Below are 19,963 nucleotides of genomic sequence, written 5' to 3'. Positions count from 1 at the left end.
ACACTGAAACTGTGATAAAATTAAAATAGTACAATGTTAATATGGCAAGCTTTTAAATGAGTTTTGTAATTGCAACAGCATGTCCCAACTCTGTCAACCCTAACGAAACTGTCTATGCTAGGGAGGCACAATAGCTTTAAGACTTGATAGCTATACCTACACTGTAAAACCCAACAGTCAACTTTATCAAATGAAATGAGTGTAGTTACCTCAAAATTGACTGAAAGTTAATTCTACTCAATTGAAAAGAGTTTTGAACTCAGTGTTGAAGGTAATGAGTTAATAAATACCTCATTACTTCTACTTAAATGGAGTAAGTTCACAGTACTCATATAGATTAGTTTTTTTTTTACTCAAATGGTTTGTTGCAATCGGTGTCCTCAAACGGTTTGAGTTGTCCTAACTTATTGGATTTTACAGTACTCAGTTGGTTTGAGTTCTCTTCATTTATTGGGTTTTACTGTGCTCAAATTGCTTCATTTACTCAAATGAATTAAGTTCACAGTATTCATTTGAATTAGTTTTTAAACTTAAATGGTTTTTTGCAATCAGTTTCCTCAAATGGTTTGAGTTACCTTAAATTATTGGGTTTTACAATGTATTTAAAGCTAAGAAAACAGTGGATTAAATTATATGAATGAATAATGTTTCACAAAAACAGATTAGACAGTATAAGAAACTTTCTGAATATTAAAAAAATGAGTTTTATACTGAAGGAATAGTCACATATGGCTGATTTCTCTCAGATTGAAGGAGGGTCTAACTGAGAATATGTAGTATGAATATAATCACTCTAGCTCATTCCTGAATGGAGGAACTGCCTCATGCTGCAACCATCCCCACTCTCCCCTACAGAATAAGCAACAGCATTACATTATAGCCTCCATTTAATTCAGCAAGCAGATTACTCCACATATTTGATTAAAGTTTATATAAAATTCTTTCACATTTGGCGGTTCCATAAAATAATAACAGCAAAATCTGAAATTTCTATTAAACAGCAGTAGTCATTCAAATCTAATTCAACATTCTGTTCACTGCATATGACTTTTGACGTACAGACATTTTGTTGGTGGAAAGAAACAGGTTCTGGAGAAGTGGTTGAACAAAATAAATAATTAATCAGTCTTTTTAGGTGGTATGAATAATTTGCATATTCTCAAAATGGTTTCATATTCCAAAATAACTTAATGGATAAAACAGGGTTTCCAACCTTTGTGTGTACAGCTTTGAAATCGGACTGTGCAGGAGGAAGTATCACCATGACGACAAGGGTTATCTTTGTTCCCCATGTGTTTCCTGTCTAAGTGAGGCGTTTAGTGCAGGGGACATAACAGATATACTACAGCTGACACTCAAGAGGTGCCACTTCACTGTGCTGGTGTGCTCACGTTTAGTCTTCAGGGTTTTTAATCACATTGGGAGGCCACTATGATTCTGTGATTCGGGGTTTATGATGCAGTGATGGCAGGGATATGGTCAGAGGTTTGGACATTGTGTTTCATATTAGTATTTAGTTCAGCAGACCCATCACCAGCACCCCAAGACAAATCACATGACTTCAGAAAGATCTTCTTGGGTTTGGATAAATGCAACGCCTGCATTGGAACATCCATTTGCAAGAAGTTTTTCAAGGATGAAATAAGGTAAACTGGAATATTTCCAATTTCCGCAGAGAACAATTAACTTTTCATAAAGTTATTCATATTGTAGGATAAATGCAATAACATTTTTAACCAAATGTTTGGATAAAAAAAGCCAAAATTAAGATAAAAAAAAGTTTTGTGGTCTGGTTAAAAAAAAAAATCATGCATATAGTCACTGATCTTATATAATATACTCAAGTACACAGCACAATTAGAAAAGATAAATAAAGAAGCACTCTATGACTTATGAAGTTTATAACTTTTTTTCTTGTGTGTATATATATATGTATATATTGGGGAGAGTGGGGCACAAAGCAACACTTTTTGTTTTTGGCCAAATAATGAACAATGGTACAGATAAATAATGGGGTTAGACAAACCATATTTTTTACCAACAACACATAAGCCTCTCCTACAAATGAGCATTAAAAAGGATTATAGCCAGACCAATGATATCTGTGCAGTATTGGCCAAAAGTGCCAGGAGTAAAAATGTTACTGTTTACCACACCTGCGGAGCAAATTGTAACAGACAGAGGGTTAGTTGTAATACGTGCTTAAAAAGGCAGATTTCACACAATTAATTTAAATTCAGTTTACTTTAAATAATAATTTTTTTAAAATATTTCCTCAGTGCTTAACTCAATTATTTTTATGCTACATAGCACATCATGTTTTATTATTTACCTATTGGATACACTTTTGGATCTATTTGCATTATTATCCATTATTATACAATGCAGTTATTTGCATTATTTTTTGTTTTTTATTAAATATATTTTCTATTAAAAAATGTATATAAAAAGTTCTCAACATTACACTCAAAATTCAAAAATGATATTTTGTTAGTTTAATTGGAGTTCATCAGTGTGTGGCTTATTTATAACACCCTGTTACAACTAACCCTGCTGTGTCGTGTTTTACTCAAAACTGGCTAGCAGTCATTGTGTTTTTTTACATCAAAATGGTTCCATCTTTTAGCCTAGAAGACGTTAGACAATATTAGATTTCACTTACATACTTTCACAATTCACAATATATATATTTATTGTGAATTGTGAAAGTATGTAAGTGAAATCTAATATTGTCTAATGTCTTCTATATATATATATATATATATATATAGTATAATAATTTCTCATCCAAATTTTGCCAAACTTTTTAAAATAATTGGCAGGAAGATGTCTGCTGACACTGTGGTTAAAACCTCGGAAGCATGCCACGGTTAACCTTGAGCCAATACCTTAAAACTCTGAGTTACATTTTACCCCGCATTACTTTGTGCCCAGCGCTCCCCAAATATCCATACAAGAAATAGTTAAAAATATGAACTTCATAAAGTGCTTCTTTTTGCTTCATGAAGTGCTTTTTATCTTTTCTATTTTCTTAAAGGCAAATATAAGTGTTATACTTTAATTTGTGGGCAGCATGGTGGCACAGTGGGAAGCACAATCGCCTAACAGCAAGAAGGTTGCCGGTTCAAGTTCCAGCTGGGTCAGTTGGCATTTCTGTGTGGAGCTTGCATGTTCTCCCTGTGTTCGTGTGGGTTTCCTCCGGGTGCTCCGGTTTCGAGAGGGGTCTGGATGCAGACCTGGCGCAGTGCAATCTCTGCTGTATCCAATGCTTTTTAATGGGCTCACCTAACCCCACCCCTAACCCTACCCGTCACAGTGTCATCACTCACTCCATTGAGTGTATTGTGTCTGACATTGCATCGCTGAGTGGATTGTCTAAATTGTCTGTAGTGTATGTGTGAATGACTGTGTATTGATGTTTCCCAGTGATGGGTTGCAGCTGGAAGGGCATCCGCTGCATAAAACATATGCTGGATAAGTTGGTGATTCATTCCACTGTGGCGACCCCTGATTTACGAAGGGGTTAAGCCGAAAAGAAAATGAATTTTTTTTAGTCCACGTTAGATTTTTTAGCGACTAAATAACTTTGTAACTACATGTCAACTAATTTGCATTAACCTAACAGGGTTTGGATAGAGTTTTTCAACCAATGGACAATTTATTGACTATAAGTTTCTTTGCAAATTGATGTCAACTAACTGACAGAAAAGAAAAAAAAAACTTTGATTGTTAGAAGAGTAACCATGTGGAGTTTTAGTAGATTGCATTAATAGTGGCTTGGGCTAGTAGAATATGTTAACAGATATTCTACTGACTTCACTGTAAAAAATGCAGGGTTCAACACAATTCATTCATGTTGTCCCAACACAAATTGGTTAAGTTCACTTAACACTTTTAACAAATTTATGTGGATTGAACATAAAAAATTAAGTTGTCCCAATGAAATCTCAAGAATTGTGTTGATTCAGCTTATTTTAAATAAGTAGTTTGAACAAGCAAAAAAAATTTTTTTGGAGTGATCTTTGCAACATAACACAAATTAGACTATTGGAAGACTGTTAGTTATAGGGTTAATATACACTACCTGACAAAAGTCTTGTCGTCGATCCCAGTTGTAAGAGCAACAAATAATGACTTGACTTCTAGTTGATCATTTGGAAAAGTGGCAGAAGGTAGATTTTTCTGATGAATCATCTGTTGAACTGCAACCCAATCATCACAAATACTGCAGAAGACCTATTGGAACCCAAATGGACCCAAGATTCTCACAGAAATCAGTCAAGTTTGGTGAAGTAAAAAAATCATGGTTTGGGGTTACATTTAGTATGGGGTGTGCGAGAAACCTGCAAAGTGGATGTCAACATCAACAGCCTGACGTATCAAGACATTCGGGCTGTCCATTACATTACAAACCACAGGAGAGGACAAATTCTTCAGCAGGATAGCGCTCCATCTCATACTTCAGCCTCCACATCAAAGTTGAAAGCAAAGAAGATCAAGGTGATCCAGGATTGGCCAGCCCAGTCACCAAACATGAACATTATTGAGCATGTGTGGGGTAAGATTAAGAGGAGGCAATAAAGATGAATGCAAAGAATCTTGATGAACTCTGGGAGTCCTGCAAGAACGCTTTCTTTGCCATTCCAGATGACTTTATTAATAAGTTATTTGAGTCATTGCAGAGATGTATGGATGCAGTCCAAGCTCATGTAGTCATACACAATAATAATTCTTTTTACACTGCACCATTACTTTATACTCTATACTGTACATTATTTCTGTTAAGTGACAAGACTTTTGTCCAAGCAAAGTCAGACCTTACTGCCCTAATTAAATCATTAAAAATCAAGGCATGATCATATATTATTTTGGTAAAATAAGCGTAATCTAGAGGCCTTTGCCTTTTATATAAGCCACTTCTGATAGCAAATGATTAGTTATTATTTGTTGTTCCTAAAACTTGCATAGGCGACAAGACTTTTGTCAGGTAGTGTAGGGTAGTGATAAATATGATTGTATGTGTCTATTTATATATAAAAGAACTGCTAAACTAACTATATACTGCTGCTCTCTGGTGATTTAAGGTTCTTTTTTCGGTTTGGATAAAATCATCTACTAAATGAATAGATGTAAATGTATATACATGGATTATAAATAACTTTCCAACCACTTCTACTCAGCAGAATGTCTAATGGATGACCATTGAAAATATAATATTGGCAGATATGAAGCAGACTGTCTACCACTAGTAGATATGTAGTAGAATAGAATGTCTAAAGCTGATGATCAAAATAAAGTTTAGCCAAACATTGGTATGGTATAACAGCACAAGAACTTAGATCTTGATCACTGATCAGAGTAAGCACAAGCAGTGACAGCAAAAACAGGAAACTAACACAGACCCTGATTATTTCACTGCAGGTTTGAAAGGAGGCTGACAGCTCAGTCTAATCTATGCTCAGCAGACGTGCACTCCTATGAGGGAAACTACACAGACAGCACAGCGGGCTGGAGACCAGTGTTGGTGTCCCGCCTGATGTCTCCTCACCTGCACCAGACATCAGACAATAGCATTTGCACCTCAGCAGGCAAAGGGAAATCCTGCAGCATTGAAGGTGTCCTCAGGGCCACCTCACGCTTCCAAAGTTGGGTTCATTCCAACCTGCTGCTTCCCAGCATGGTGAAGGTCTGTATTTGTTGCCTTTGTATTGTGATGTCTATTTGAGGTCAGCAGTGACTGAGGATTTGTGGTCAGAACAATTATATTTTCAAAGGGATATTAATTTGGAAAAGTAGGAGGTGCAAATGAAAAGTCCGGTGAAGTAGGGCTGCAAGATACTGGAAAAATCTGACATTGCGATATTTAGTTTTTCTGCAATATATATTGCAATATACTGTATCTATATAGTTCCAGCAAATGATTGAATAGCACTATGTGGAAAGACACTTTATTTTAAGGTTTAATTTTTACTCTTAGCAAACCATTATAACATTTGCTTCAATAAACTCCTAATTTGCTCCTTATTAAGGCAGTTTAGATATTGTGTAGGATTAGGTACGCCAAATAAGATCATACAGAATATGTGCTTTAGAAGTATTAATAAGCAGCCACTATCTCAATAACATGCCCGCTAATAAACAACTAGTTAATACTGAGAATTGGTCCTTAAAGTGTTACCAAATGTAATAATTTAGATTGATTGGCATGATTCTTTAGGGCAGTGTTTCCCAACCCTGTTCCTGGAGGCACACCAACAGTACATATTTTGGATGTCTCCATTATCTGACCCATTCATTTTAGGTTTTGGAGTCTCTTCTGATGTTATAAGTTGATTCAGGTGTGTTTGATTAGGGAGAGGTTGAAAATGTGGACTGTTGGTGTGCCTTCAGGAACAGGGTTGGGAAACACTGCTTTAGGGCATGTGAATCATGCACAAAATGCAATAAGAAAATTACAAGCATATATAAATGCAATAAAGCAAATGTAAAATGAAATAAACAGTGCATGCTTTATTGTTTTGTATATGTAAATGTAAAAATTACACTGCAATGTCAACTCAGCGTTGCAGATCTATGCGATGTGACTTTTGTGCATGCACACATAGCAATATCGATGCTGAAACAATATATTGTGCAGCCCTAACGTGAAGTGGTTCGAAATGTGCATTTTTTGATGCAATATTAACTGTAGAACGGAGAGGGCGGGACATAGACTAGCTCCTCCCCTTTTCAAAAATCAGGTAATAGTGTTTTATTTTATCACAGCTGTCTGTGAGAGTGGTTAAGCTCAAGCACATCAAATGAAAAGCAAATGAGAAGTGTCTTGAAGGGGGCGGGCATGACAGAAACTAGGACGCATTTGAATGGTCAAGATTTTATGAGAAACTGAAGTATGAGGTGACGTGAAAAAAACGTTGATCCATTTAGGCAGAGGTGACAAACTACAAGCTTTAAATGTTTATATCAGTTTTAAATCTTCTAAATACAAATTTTGTCATTGTTTTGTACCACACTACCTTATAGATATTGTTGAAGACTAACATATTGATACCACACCTGATAACACTCCCATTTTGTAATTTTTCCCGAAAAACTCTTGTAATTTCACCCCTCCCCTCAGCTTTTTGGTTCAGTCTGTAACACTCCTGGGTAGCCAACTTTGGTTGGCCAATCGCATTATTTCCCCCGTTCCCCTGATATTTTGGAAACAAATGTTCACAGGTATGACTGATACTAAATAAAAAAAAAACTATTTTAATTTCAATGGACCTTTAACACTTGCAAGGGGACTGTTGAATCCATTGTAAATGTTATCAATTATAGGAAAATGTTACACACTCTTAGTTTTTTTTCTTGAAATTACGACACTTTCATATTCCACAATTCTACTTTATGGTTTGTTTAATATAGAAAGGTCAAATTAAAGCAGTCTTGATAATTTTGATGTAAAATCTTATGAGCAGTTTTTATGGTTTTTACTCTTATCTCAGACCTAGGTTGAGTCTGCCCCAATTTTTCCAATATACCAAACAATTTTGTGCTTCAAATAATGTGGACTTGGCTGTCAAGAGATGACAGTAAAAAGACTGTTTGAAAAAAACTTTGGCTTGTTAAATGCTTAAAATGTGGATATTTGTCAAATTCTGCTAAATGTTTGAAAAATGTTATTTGTTGGTTAGTTGTTTAGTATTAATAAAATGTCATCTATGAAAGAAGAGATCAGATGTTACTTTCACCACAAAGAAAAAAATTATATTTATTGAAAAAAAATAAAGAAATGACAAAACTCTTCTGTGGTGGATTTACACTTAACAAATGACCAGAAAAAAATCACTCAAACTGCTTGCGCATTTAACAATTAATTAAGGGAAGTTTTCAATCATTCATTTTCTTTTCATCTTAGTCCCTTTATTAATCAGGGATCCGCCAAATTATCCAGCATATGTTTTACGCAGTACTATCCAGCATATGTTTTACGCGGTGGATGCTCTTCCAGCCACAACCCAACACTGGGAAACCCCCATACACTTTTGCATTCACACACACACTACGGCTAATTTAGCTTATTCAATTTACTTATAGCACATGTCCTTGGACGGTGGGGGAAAACCGGAGCACCCAAAGGTTTTTGTTATTTTGTTAAGTAAAATTAGCACTTATATCACATGCATTCCACTTACCGCAGCTTTTGTGTCAGGTATTTAAATAGTCAGCTGTTCAGCAGTACCTGTTTCTGGGGGGGACTTGTTTTGGGCTAAGCCCCTTATGCCTTTCGACCCAAGCAACTGTTCCTTACATTAGTCATCTTTATTTTCGAAGAAACCCCCATCCACCCTGATGTCTTTCTTAACAACAGGGGAGTTCTCAAGACCTACCTGAGCTCTGACTCCCCTCTCTCTCTCTCCTGACTAAACAGGAGGGAGCCCCGGGCTCGTGGGTCCTCCGAGATCAGGGCTCTCTCCTGGAACAGCATGCCAAATACGCATTTACCTAGACAACCAAGTGTGAACTCTAGAAATAGCAGATAACTTATTGAATTAAATGTAAAGAATCTTTATGTAGAACATTAAAGTGACATTTGGGTTTAAAATATATCCCAATTATCTGCTTTGTTTACAGCACAGATTAAAAAAAAAAAAAAAAAAAAAATATATATATATATATATATATATATATATATATATATATATATATATATATATATATATATATATATATATATATATATATATATATATACATATACATATATATATATATATATACATATATACATATATATATATATATATATACATATATACATATATATATATATATATATACATATATATATATATATATATATATATATATACATATATATATATATATATATATATATATATATACATATATATATATATATATATATATATATATATATATATATATATATATATATGTATATATATATATATATATATATATATATATATATATATGTATATATATATATATATATATATGTATATGTATATATATATGTATATGTATATATATATATATATATATATACATATATATATATATATATATATATATATATATATATATATATATATATATATATATATATATATATATATATATATATATATATACATATACATACATATACATATATATATATATATATATATATATATATATATATATATATATATATACACATAGATATATATATATATATATATATATATATATATATATATATATATATACATATATATATATATATATATATATATATATATATATATATATATATATATATATATATATATACATATACATATATATATACATATACATATACATATATATATATATATATATATATATATATATATATATATATATATATATATATATATACATATATATATATATATATATATATATATACTTTTAAAGGTATATTCTTTACTTGAATACTCATGAATGAAGAAACTATATGTCTGTTCACATTTAATCATTATTGTGAGTAACATCTAACAAAAGCTTTTCTCTATAGGGTCTGGTGACCCCGATACTGCGCTGTCCATCTCAGAGGCTGCTGGACCGCATTGTGCGCCGTTATTTCGAAGTGACTGACGTGGGCAGTGTGCAGATGAAGCACTTCAGTGAAAAGGATAAACTTAGACTGCTTTATACACTGGCTGTCAATCAACAGCCCCTCATACTGCAGGTATAATGATAAGTGGGCTGATATAATTATTACTGCTCAATGTGAAGTAATTGAGCATGGTGATAGCAAAGTCAGGGTCATGGGTTTGATCCCCTGGAAATGTATGAAGTGATTAAAATGTATAGCCTGAAAAAAATGGTTCTTCCATCTGTAAAAATAGCATGATGTTCAAAAAGCTTAAAGAAGTTTCATAATGAACCATGTTTTGAAAAACTCCTTTGACCCCTTTATATAATATCATATTTTACTTTTTTATTTTTATATATTATTAATCTTATCTCTGTCTACCTGTTCATATAATACATCTTTATTAAGGTTTTACATTGAAAACTGACTGCAGGTTTTGTCTAACAAGAATAATAACAATTTAAAACTAACAATACGGATCATAAATTCAATATCTCTAGCACTTACTTGATAAGTGGAGAAGAGAAAATAAGGATCCTCCACTGAACACATGCAGACAGCCACAGTATTCTGAACTGAAAACAGAATAGTTGGACATAATTGGTAGAAAGTCACAGTCCTCTGATTTTTAGCTGTATTTTGTGATGATATTGAGAAAACAGACAAAACTTACAACAGACAGAAATCCTTCCTCGTCTCTCGTTTTGTACACTGTAAAAAATGATATGATCAATTAGTCATGACAGCATATGTTTTTAGCTCATTGTAACACATTAAACTAAGTTAATCTTGTTCTACACTTTCAGAAATAAAGGTACTGAGGCGGTACCTTTTCAAATGGTACATTTTTGTTCCTAACTGCTCCTTAAAGGTACTTATTAATGTCCAAAATGTACAAATATGTACCTCACAGCAACTTAAAGTTACAAAAGTGTGCCCTAAAGGTACATATGTTCAGCTGTATGGTACAATAGTGTACCTTTTGAAAAGGTTCCACCCCAATAACAGATTTTATACCTTTATTTCTGAGAGTCTAACTTAACTTTATGTTACACAAGCTGTTTTCAGTCAGTTTACTATCATAAACATATCAAAACCTAATTTCTGATTAGTAATATGCACTGCTAAAAGCTTAATTTGAACAACTTTAAATGGTATTCCACACAGTCAAATAACAAATAAACAAATGATTTATTTAACAAGAATGAGTTTTGACGGTGTGGTTTGGACTATTAATTATGTTGTGAAAAGTGATTGATTATGCCCCACAGTTGTGTTTGAAAACGGTTAAAATATGTCTGATGAGAAGTTCAATGGATCAGCTTAAAAATTTAAGGCAACCTGGATTTTTCTTACAGTGTATGTTATCCTCAAACATAAAAACTCAAACTATAGTGACCCTGGACCACAGCATCTTAAGTTGCAAATATTTTTAGCAATAGCAAACAATACATTGTGAACCAAAATTATTATTTATTCTTTCTCTGCCAAAAGCATTAGAATATCAAATAAACATTAATCCATGAAGACATTTGGTAAATTTCCTACCATAAACATATCAAAATCTAATTTCTGATTAGTAATATGCACTGCTAAAAGTTTAATTTGCACAACTTTAAAGGCGATTTCCACACAAAAAATCAAGTAACAAACAAACAAATGATTTATTAAACAAGAATGAGTTTTGACGGTGTAGTTTTGACTATTATGTTGTAAAAAAGTGATTGGTTATGCCCCGCAGCTGTGTTTAAAATATCAGGCCTGTAGCCAGGGGGGTTCGGGTGGTTCGAAAGACCCACCCTCCACTGACAAAGGTCCAGAATTTGTCCCAAACATGAGCTAATTTGTCTTATTTTGACTGGTATGGCAAAATAAATAGTGAAAATAACCTGTGAAAGCAATGGTCTCAAACTCAATTCCTGGAGGGCCACAACTCTGCAGATTTTAGCGCTAACCAGCTCCAACTCAAACCTGCTTAATAGACTATAGAAGTCTTGACCACCTTGATTAGTTGGATTAGCTGTGTTTGATTAGGGTTGGAGCAAAACTGTGCAGAGCTGCGGCCCTCCAGTAATTGAGTTTCAGACTTATGCATAAAAGGTGAAATCTGACGTAAATTAAGTCATCTTTCACTACAGACCTACTTTATTGTTGTTAAATAGAGAAAACATTTTACAAGGAACTTAATTTATTCTAAATCTTGGACCTTATTCTTTAAAGATAAAATGATCAAATTTTAATACTAATTAAGCTATTGTTGTTATCCATGAATTTTCAAATGTACTTTTTACAAGAGAGGCTAGAAAAATCACCAAACTTAACATTATTATTAGTAGTTGCATAATAATAATTATTATATTATTTATTTATTTTTAATTGTTCAATATTCAACTGGGCAAATTGTGAAAGTTGAGGAAATCTGAGGAAAGTTGAATCTGCTGCTCAGTTTGTTATTTGCGTAATAAATGACAACAGGCTACAGTTTTTACTTTAAAACTTTTTTCCTAATGATATATGCATCAAATTAATGACAGATGTAATAAATTTGTGTCTTAAAAATAAGTATTTATTTACTCTAAATCTTTAGGAAATATTTTTAATGCATCAGAAAGTGTGGTTCTGATGACCATCCAACAAGCTAAACCAGCTAAAAACAGTGCTTAAAATGCCACTAAATGCAGCATTTACACCTCATAATTAAATAGAAAATGAAGTGAATGCAAAAGGTGACTGCAAAAGGGTGCACTTTTTGAGAAAAAAGAACCACCCCTTTCACCAGGCTGGCTACGGACCTGAATATGTCTGATGAGAATAATAAAAAAAAAAAAACACACATTATTAAAAAAATTGAGACAAAACTGTTCTTCCGCACACAGGACGACTGACTCTACCTATTTATATATGAAGTGAATGAAAATGTAGACAGTGGCATTGCCTGCGCATGTTCCCTCGCGTCCTGTTTTCAACTCTGCTTTCGACCCCTCTGCCCACAGATGTTTCCAGGCACGGAGGGTTGGCCCTTCCTCCGCTACCACGGCTCCTGTGGAAGGCTGATGGTGTGGGCTGCGAGCAGGGCCCTCAGGAGCCTGTTTTCCTCTCCGCTGGAGCGCCGCGCAGATCTCGCCTACCAACTCCTGCACATCACCCAGAGCCTGAGCGCCAACAGCCTGCGGTTCCGCCTCTTCTACACCCGCATCCCAGAGGACATGTTCGGCATTCTGGAAGACAACAAGGTCTTCATTGTGGATACCAGCACCATAGGCATCATTGACTTACAGCAAGGTCAGTTCTGGATCAGCTCTTTACCTGTAAATAGTTGTGTAGTATTGCTTTAAGCATGTAGACTTGATGTAGTAATAATAATACGAAAAACCTAAATAAATAATAATAATAGAAAATAAAACAAAATCACATCTTCTGTCACATGAAATAGGCGTTCAACAAAATAATAACAGTTTACAAATGAATGCATAAATTTAGTTATATTGTTTTCTTCTCCTGTTCTTGTTTAGGTGGTTTATTTTATATTTTTAATGTAGACTGTTAGGGACATTCTACCAAAAACGTACATTTTCACTTAATATATGTCTTCTTCAAACAAATTATACAAAAACATCATAAAATCATACAATGATAGAACGCATCCCTAATCACTGTCAGCTTCCCCTCCATCAAATGATTTCACTTACTTTGAGTCATAGCTTTAAAGGTGTATTGCATGCATTTTATGTTAAATTTAATGCAAATGTAACAAGACTGACAGAAACACGAGAACAATTGTAAAATAGTATTTATTTGTAGAATTTATTTATAATTTTATGTTTTTAATTAACTGATGTGAATGATAACAACTTAAATTTGCCATTTCTAAAGTATTTTTGTCTACATAACTTTTTTTGCATAACAAAACTATAAAGCTGTAGGTTCAATTGGGCTGAGGACAAGGACAATGACAGGGTTTGTACATTTTAGTGCTTTTAATTTAAAAAAAATCTGAGAACCAAATAAATGACATAAATGACATTTCTTTTACAGAACAACTCACAGAAATCAACCATCAGTTCATTTTAGAAATGTTTGGGATGAAATACTTTTTATTCACTGTATTTGTTTCTTACTTCACGGACAGATAAAGTACGTTTCTGATAAAATGTCCCATAATTTATAATCTATAGCACCATGTACAAATTTCAAGAGTAAGATTTAAGAATTTAATAGTAAGAGAAGAGATATTAAATTGATGAAAGGTGACACCAAGTTATTTACATTAAGCATTTCTCTTTCAAATATGGTGTTTGAAATTTGTAACTACATATCAATATGGGAAAATGAATCGGTTTCCATAAAATGTTTATGCAACAAGCGATATTTCAGCACTGACAAGACAAATTCATCAGTCATATCAATGATATATGAAGAATCCTGTTACATTAAAGACTGGAGTAATGATTGAAAAATGTGGGGGTGGGGGGGGGGTGGGGAACAATATACAGTATATTAATTGGACATTGTAAATGAAATGCTATCAGACCATAATAGGACAAAATAAAATATTAACATTTAACAATAAATAAATAAAAATTTACCTGGGAAAATGATTTGGTTTCCACAAAAGGTTTATGCAACAAAAGATATTTCAGCTTTGACAACAAGACAAATTCAATCAATTTTATTCTTATATATTATACCATTCAAAATATTTATTTTTGTTTATTTGTTTATTTTTTAGAAATGTATAATCTTTTATTCTGTTAATTCTGATTTTTTTTTTCAAAATTTAAAAATACAAAATGTTTTCATATAGATTTTATTATTATTTTAAATCATTTATTCATTCATTTTCTTTCGGTTTAGTCCTTTTATTCATCAGGGGTCGACACAGTGGAATGAACCACCAACTTATCCAACATTTGTTTTAAACAGTGGATGCCCTTCCAGCTGTAAGCCATCACTGGGAAACATCCATACACACTCTTTCACACACATACACTATGGCCAATTTAGTTTATTAAATTCACCTTTAGAGCATGTCTTTATACTGTGGGGGAAACCGGAGCACCCGGAGGAAACCCACACGAACACAGGGAGAACATGCAAACTCCAAACAGAACCGCCAATTGACGCAGCCAGGACTTGAACCAGCAACTTTCTTGCTGTGAGGCGACAGTGCTATCCACTGAGCCACCATGTCGCCTATTTTAAATCTGTAAATATTAACTTAAACTAGATTTTCCAAACACAACAAAGTTAAAATAATTGCTATTCTGTACAATTGTGCACCTGGGGGAAAATCTCTAAATGACAATATATTAATTAGACATTCCTAATGAAATCAGACCATAAAGGACAAAATAAAATATTAACATAAAAAAGTATTTACCTGGGAAAATGATTTGGTTTCCACAAAAGTTTCATGCAACAAGAAATATTTCAGCATTGACAACAAGACAATTTCATCAATCATGTCAATGATATATGAAGAATCCTGTTACACACTACAGACTGGAGTAATGAATAGATTTTTTCTTAGATTACTTAATTTAATTTTAAAAATGTATAATCTCTTATTCTGTAAATTATATATTTTGTCTAAATTTAAAAATACAAAATGTTTTCATTTAGATTTTATTATTATTTTTAAATCAGTTACTACATGAAATCAACCAATTTTTACACACAACAAAATTAAAATAATTGTGAATCTGGAGAAAAAAAAAAAATCTCAATATATGACAATATATTAATTAGACATTCTTCATGAAATGCTATCAAACCATAATAGGACAAAATAAAATGTTAACACCTAAATTTTTATTTTATTTTATGATTTGGTTTCCACAAAAGGTTTAAGCAAGGAAAGCTATTTCTGCAGTTACTACAACAAAATGCCATAAATCATGTCAATGTTATAATAGTAATATTAATCCTGTGACAGTAATGATTGGATTTTCTCTTAACTTAAAAGCTATAGTTATTATATATAACTAAAGGACATATGTATCTTTTATTTTGTAAATTATGATATTTCATCTAAATTTAAAAATACAAAATGTTTTAATCTAGATTTTATTATTATTTTAAATCAGTTAATATTGCATGAAAAAAAAAACAGATTTTCAGACACAACATAAAAATAATTGCTATTCTGTCCAATTGTGAATCTGGTGGGGAAAAAAATCTCTAAATGACTATACTAATTAGACATTCTTAATGAAATGCTATCAGACCATAATAGGACAAAATAAAATATTAACATTTTACTCAAACCCACACGACAAATCCAGTAAAACCAATATTTTTGTACAATCCATTACTTAATACCTTTAATTCATTCTCCTCCAGGACATCCTCCTGACGAAGACCTTCTTCCTGAAGAGCTGGATGTCTTCTCCTGTCTCAGTGGCTCTTGTGTGAGGCCTCCTCCATGTGAGACTGTCAGAGAGGCACAGAGTTTTATCCTACTTTGCAAATATATCCTCAACAATCTACTCACCTCTAATGACAAGCAGTCAGGTCTTCCCAGAGCAGCGGTAGATGAACTGTCAGTCTGCGCAGACTCGTCTCAGCCTGATCAAAGAATAATAACTACAGTCCAAAGCTTAAAAAACATTTTAAAGACACTGAGGCCATGCAGCCCTCAATATGCATACAGATATCCTGAATGTCTCTACAGTGACAAGTTTTAGACCAAGAAGATTATTTTTTATATGATATCCCTTTATGGCCTATGCATAAAGGTAACTGATAAAGAAAAAAAAAAAACTAATGTGGTAATAATATCTTCTGCATTATGAAATGAAAACTTCTGTTTCTGGTAGACAACTGCAATATAAATGGACTGTGTACACTACCTGACAAAAATCTTGTCACTTTGTTTAGGAACAACAAATAATAACTTGACTTCTAGTTGATTATTTAGCATCAGAAGTGGCTTATATGAAAGGCAAATGCCTCTAGATTACGCTTATTTTACCCAAATAAAATATGATCATGCTTTGTTTTTTAATTATTTAATTATGACAGTAAGGTCTGACTTTGCTAAGACTTGTTTTGTCACTTAACAGAAATAATGTACAGTATAGAATATAAAGTCATGGTGCAGCGGAAAAATAATTAATATTGTGTATGACTCCCATGAGCTTGGAGGACTGCATCCATACATCTCTGCAATGACTGAAATAACTTAATAAAGTCATCTGGAATGGCAAAGAAAGAGTTCTTGCAGGACTCCCAGTTCATCAAGATTCTTTGGATTCATCTTCAATGCCTCCACCGTACCCCAGACATGCTCAATAATGTTCATGTTTGGTGACTGGGCTGGCCAATTCTACTGAATGTAACCCCAAACCATAATTTTTCCTTCACCAAACTTGACTGATTTATGTGAGAATCTTGGGTCCATGCAGATTCAAATAGGTGATCTGCAGTATTGGTGATGATTAGGATGCAGTTCAACAGATGATTCATCTGAAAAATCGGTCTTCTGCCACTTTCCCAAATGATCAACTAGACGTCAAGTCAACAAGACTTTTGTCAGGTAGAGTACACTCATAGTATATACAATGAATGTTTTTCTTATAAATGCACAGCCAAAATACAAACCTTTAGGAAATAAAAACAGAAAATAATAATAATAATTCAAAGCACAATTATTATAATTCAGCCCAAGACAAGGAATTTCATCACAAAAGGAGAATATTTTAATTACAAAGACAACTCTGATTAGTAACCCATAAACCATATCAATCTTCATGTTTCTGTACAATGCTCGCTAAGCAGTTTTATTCATGTATAGAAAATGTAAAAAGAGAAATGTTCAAAATGACATTACTCCATAAAATTTAATGGCAGGAACTCTGGAAAAAATAACAGCATTCCATCAACAAATATTTCCAAGCAATAAATATTTATAAATAGTGTAAATTTACAACAAGATTAGAAATATAACACAAAAAAACACAAATTAAAAGTTTATTCCTTAGTCTATGTGCAACCCATTTTTCTTTGTGACTTCGCTACCCCACAACTTAACATTTCCCCCCAAAAAAAGCATTTAAAAAAAAAAAATTCACATTACAAATTTCTCTTTTGTTACCTAAAGAAAACATTGAACAAAAAAAGCCCAGCTATGGTTGTACTTAAGAGGAAATACGAAAATAATCATGTACATGCTTGTACATGGAGTACAGAAGAAGAAAAAACAAACAAAAAAGGGGACAAAACGAGAGGATTAAAGCAACAGTAAAATAAAGTCAGTAGTTTTGAGTGATTTGCAATTTGTGGTATATACACAAAACCATTTTTCTTCAGCAATTAGTCTTTTTGTAGTTTGTGTTTCAGAGAGAAGTGGTGCTGAACAAGCTGAAACAGTCCTGAAGATGGAGAAGGTCCGAATCTCCAAACTTGGCAAGGTTGCATAGACAAAACAGCTTAGAAGCAGCAGTCTTGTGGGGTTTGCTACAGAAACCAGTGGTGTGGAACTGGGTCAGGTCTCCTGAATATCAGAAAGGGATGCGTTGCGTTCCAGGGTTTTATCCGAAGAACCATTAATGTTAACGTCAAGATGAGGAGGAGGGCAGAGGTGGAGCCTGTGAAAGAGAGAGAACATAGGCGCATTAATTGTGATCAGTTCTGGTTACCAGGAATGATTAGTCATAAAAAGGTTCAGGTGAATGTAAAGGCTTTGAGACTCACTAATGTGAACTGGTCGTACACTTGCATGAGGTCGTCTATTTTGTACTGTTCTAAAACCACAAAGTTTTCCAGGTTAGGGCTACATCTGCGAGCGCAGCCCTGGCAGTGAACCACATACGTCTTCCTTGAGTTACTCTCACTGGTGACAAACAGCAGATCAAAGACCTCCACCTGGACACACACACACAACAGAAAATATATTTTTCAAAATTAATAAATGAAGCATGCATGGATAGACAAGACCCAATCAAATGACAATGGGTAGCGCAATTAACATGAAGGGGGAAATAAGTGGGTCACGACAGTTGAATGCTGGCTTATACCTTTAAGCATGAAATTAAATGTCCACCTATCAAAATTAATTTTGTTTGCATAAAATGTTCAAATATTTCTGCACTTTTTAAAATGTATGATCAATTTGAAGGAAAATTCTGGATTGGTCATGTTGTTTTATTATAATAGTCATGACTTCCATTTGTTTTTATTTAACAGATAACATTTTTTCTTAAATAAAAGACTGCTGCTTTCCATATTTTATGGAAATATTGTGCAATTCTGAGTGCGCTCTACATAGGTAAGTGGGCTTGACAAACCACTTGTAGAACACACCCTCTTCTGTATGATCGAAGAAAATAAGAAAGAAAAATCTTTAAACTACTATCTTTACATTTTTTAACTAAGACTTGTCATAGTATTTCATATACTGCTGCTCTCTGATGATTTGAAATGCTTCTTTTTATCCTCACATGTAAGTTGTTTTGGATTAAAGCAAAATATAAATCCAAAATAAAGTAAAACTAATTTTGCGCAATGCATGGGAAGACATTTAAAGCTTGCATTTTGTTAATTTTTGGTTAATTTTGGTCTTTTTACAGGGCTGACTGCTATGAAATCCCATGATATTTGATTATGAGAACCCTGAAAGTCACTTTTTCTAGGATATGACTAAAGTCAAATCTCATGGCAAAAAGTATGAGTGTGTCTTGTTGGGGGCCAGAAGTATTAAAAAATATTAAAGTATATTCAAGTATTTCATTAAAAAAAATGAGGAACATCAAGGGTGCCACAAGAGGGTGCTAGAAGATCTGTGGAAATGGAAAAAAGAAAAAAAGGAAAAGCAGACACCATAAATACAATCAAGCTAAAATCATTAATCAGAAGTTGAATTATTTAATTATTAGATAAAATTAAAATCATTTTAAATAATTATAATACTTACAAAACGTTAAATACAAAAGATTAGGCCCCCCCAAATAAGAAAAAAAAAACCTGACAATTTGTTTTGTATACTCAAGTGCAGTAAGCTATGAGAGACTCAATTTGGTACTTTGGCACAGTCTGAACAGAGACCATCTTCAGACAATTCGGTCCAATTTGGCATAATATTCAAAACGTTACATGACTAGACATTTAAATGTGGAAAACACATAATACACACCTCACAGACGCTACAGTAGTGAGCAGGTTCGTCCTTGGTCCTTCCGTGCCAAACGAGCTCCTTTCCAGCAGCTATAAGAGCCTCCCTCAGCATCTGACACTGCTTTAGTGTCCTCAACAAACAGTACCTGAACGGGAAGAGGAGGAGCATGCATACCATATTTAAAACTTCCAATAATCTGCTTGAAATTTCAA

At 33.2% G+C, this 19,963-nt stretch overlaps 2 protein-coding genes across 3 annotated transcripts in view; one reads left to right on the top strand and one right to left on the bottom strand.

The window, feature by feature from the left end:
* The first annotated feature begins 1,360 nt into the window (after nt 1-1,360).
* dipk2b (divergent protein kinase domain 2B) lies at nt 1,361-17,315 on the top strand. The gene is made up of 5 exons (XM_056465564.1): nt 1,361-1,646; nt 5,422-5,686; nt 9,557-9,730; nt 12,631-12,919; nt 15,980-17,315. Exons 1-5 carry the CDS (start codon nt 1,465-1,467, stop codon nt 16,321-16,323), a joined length of 1,254 nt encoding a protein of 417 aa, XP_056321539.1. The 5' UTR covers nt 1,361-1,464; the 3' UTR covers nt 16,324-17,315.
* Nucleotides 17,315-19,963, bottom strand: part of kdm6a (lysine (K)-specific demethylase 6A) — a 73,416-nt gene continuing 70,767 nt past the window's right edge. For both annotated transcript variants that reach the window (XM_056465561.1, XM_056465563.1), the window contains 3 exons: nt 19,770-19,896; nt 18,332-18,502; nt 17,315-18,225 (listed from right to left, as the gene is read on the bottom strand). In XM_056465561.1, the coding sequence (XP_056321536.1) occupies nt 18,196-18,225; nt 18,332-18,502; nt 19,770-19,896 (328 nt within the window). In that variant the 3' untranslated portion in view covers nt 17,315-18,195. The remainder of the gene's footprint in view (nt 18,226-18,331; nt 18,503-19,769; nt 19,897-19,963) is intronic.

This window comes from Danio aesculapii, chromosome 9, assembly GCF_903798145.1.
Source record: "Danio aesculapii chromosome 9, fDanAes4.1, whole genome shotgun sequence".
Taxonomy (NCBI): Eukaryota; Metazoa; Chordata; class Actinopteri; order Cypriniformes; family Danionidae; genus Danio; species Danio aesculapii.
The sequence above is the reverse complement of the archived record's forward strand: the minus strand, read 5'-3'. Positions and strand labels throughout refer to the sequence as shown.

What these genes read in the sequence shown, in the direction of transcription:
- dipk2b (XM_056465564.1), top strand. Translation starts at nt 1,465, where the DNA reads ATGGCAGGGATATGGTCAGAGGTTTGGACATTGTGTTTCATATTAGTA. An exon ending in TTTTTCAAGGATGAAATAAG is followed by an intron (nt 1,647 to 5,421) that starts GTAAACTGGAAT and finishes ATTTCACTGCAG; the next exon opens with GTTTGAAAGGAGGCTGACAG. An exon ending in CATCATTGACTTACAGCAAG is followed by an intron (nt 12,920 to 15,979) that starts GTCAGTTCTGGA and finishes ATTCTCCTCCAG; the next exon opens with GACATCCTCCTGACGAAGAC.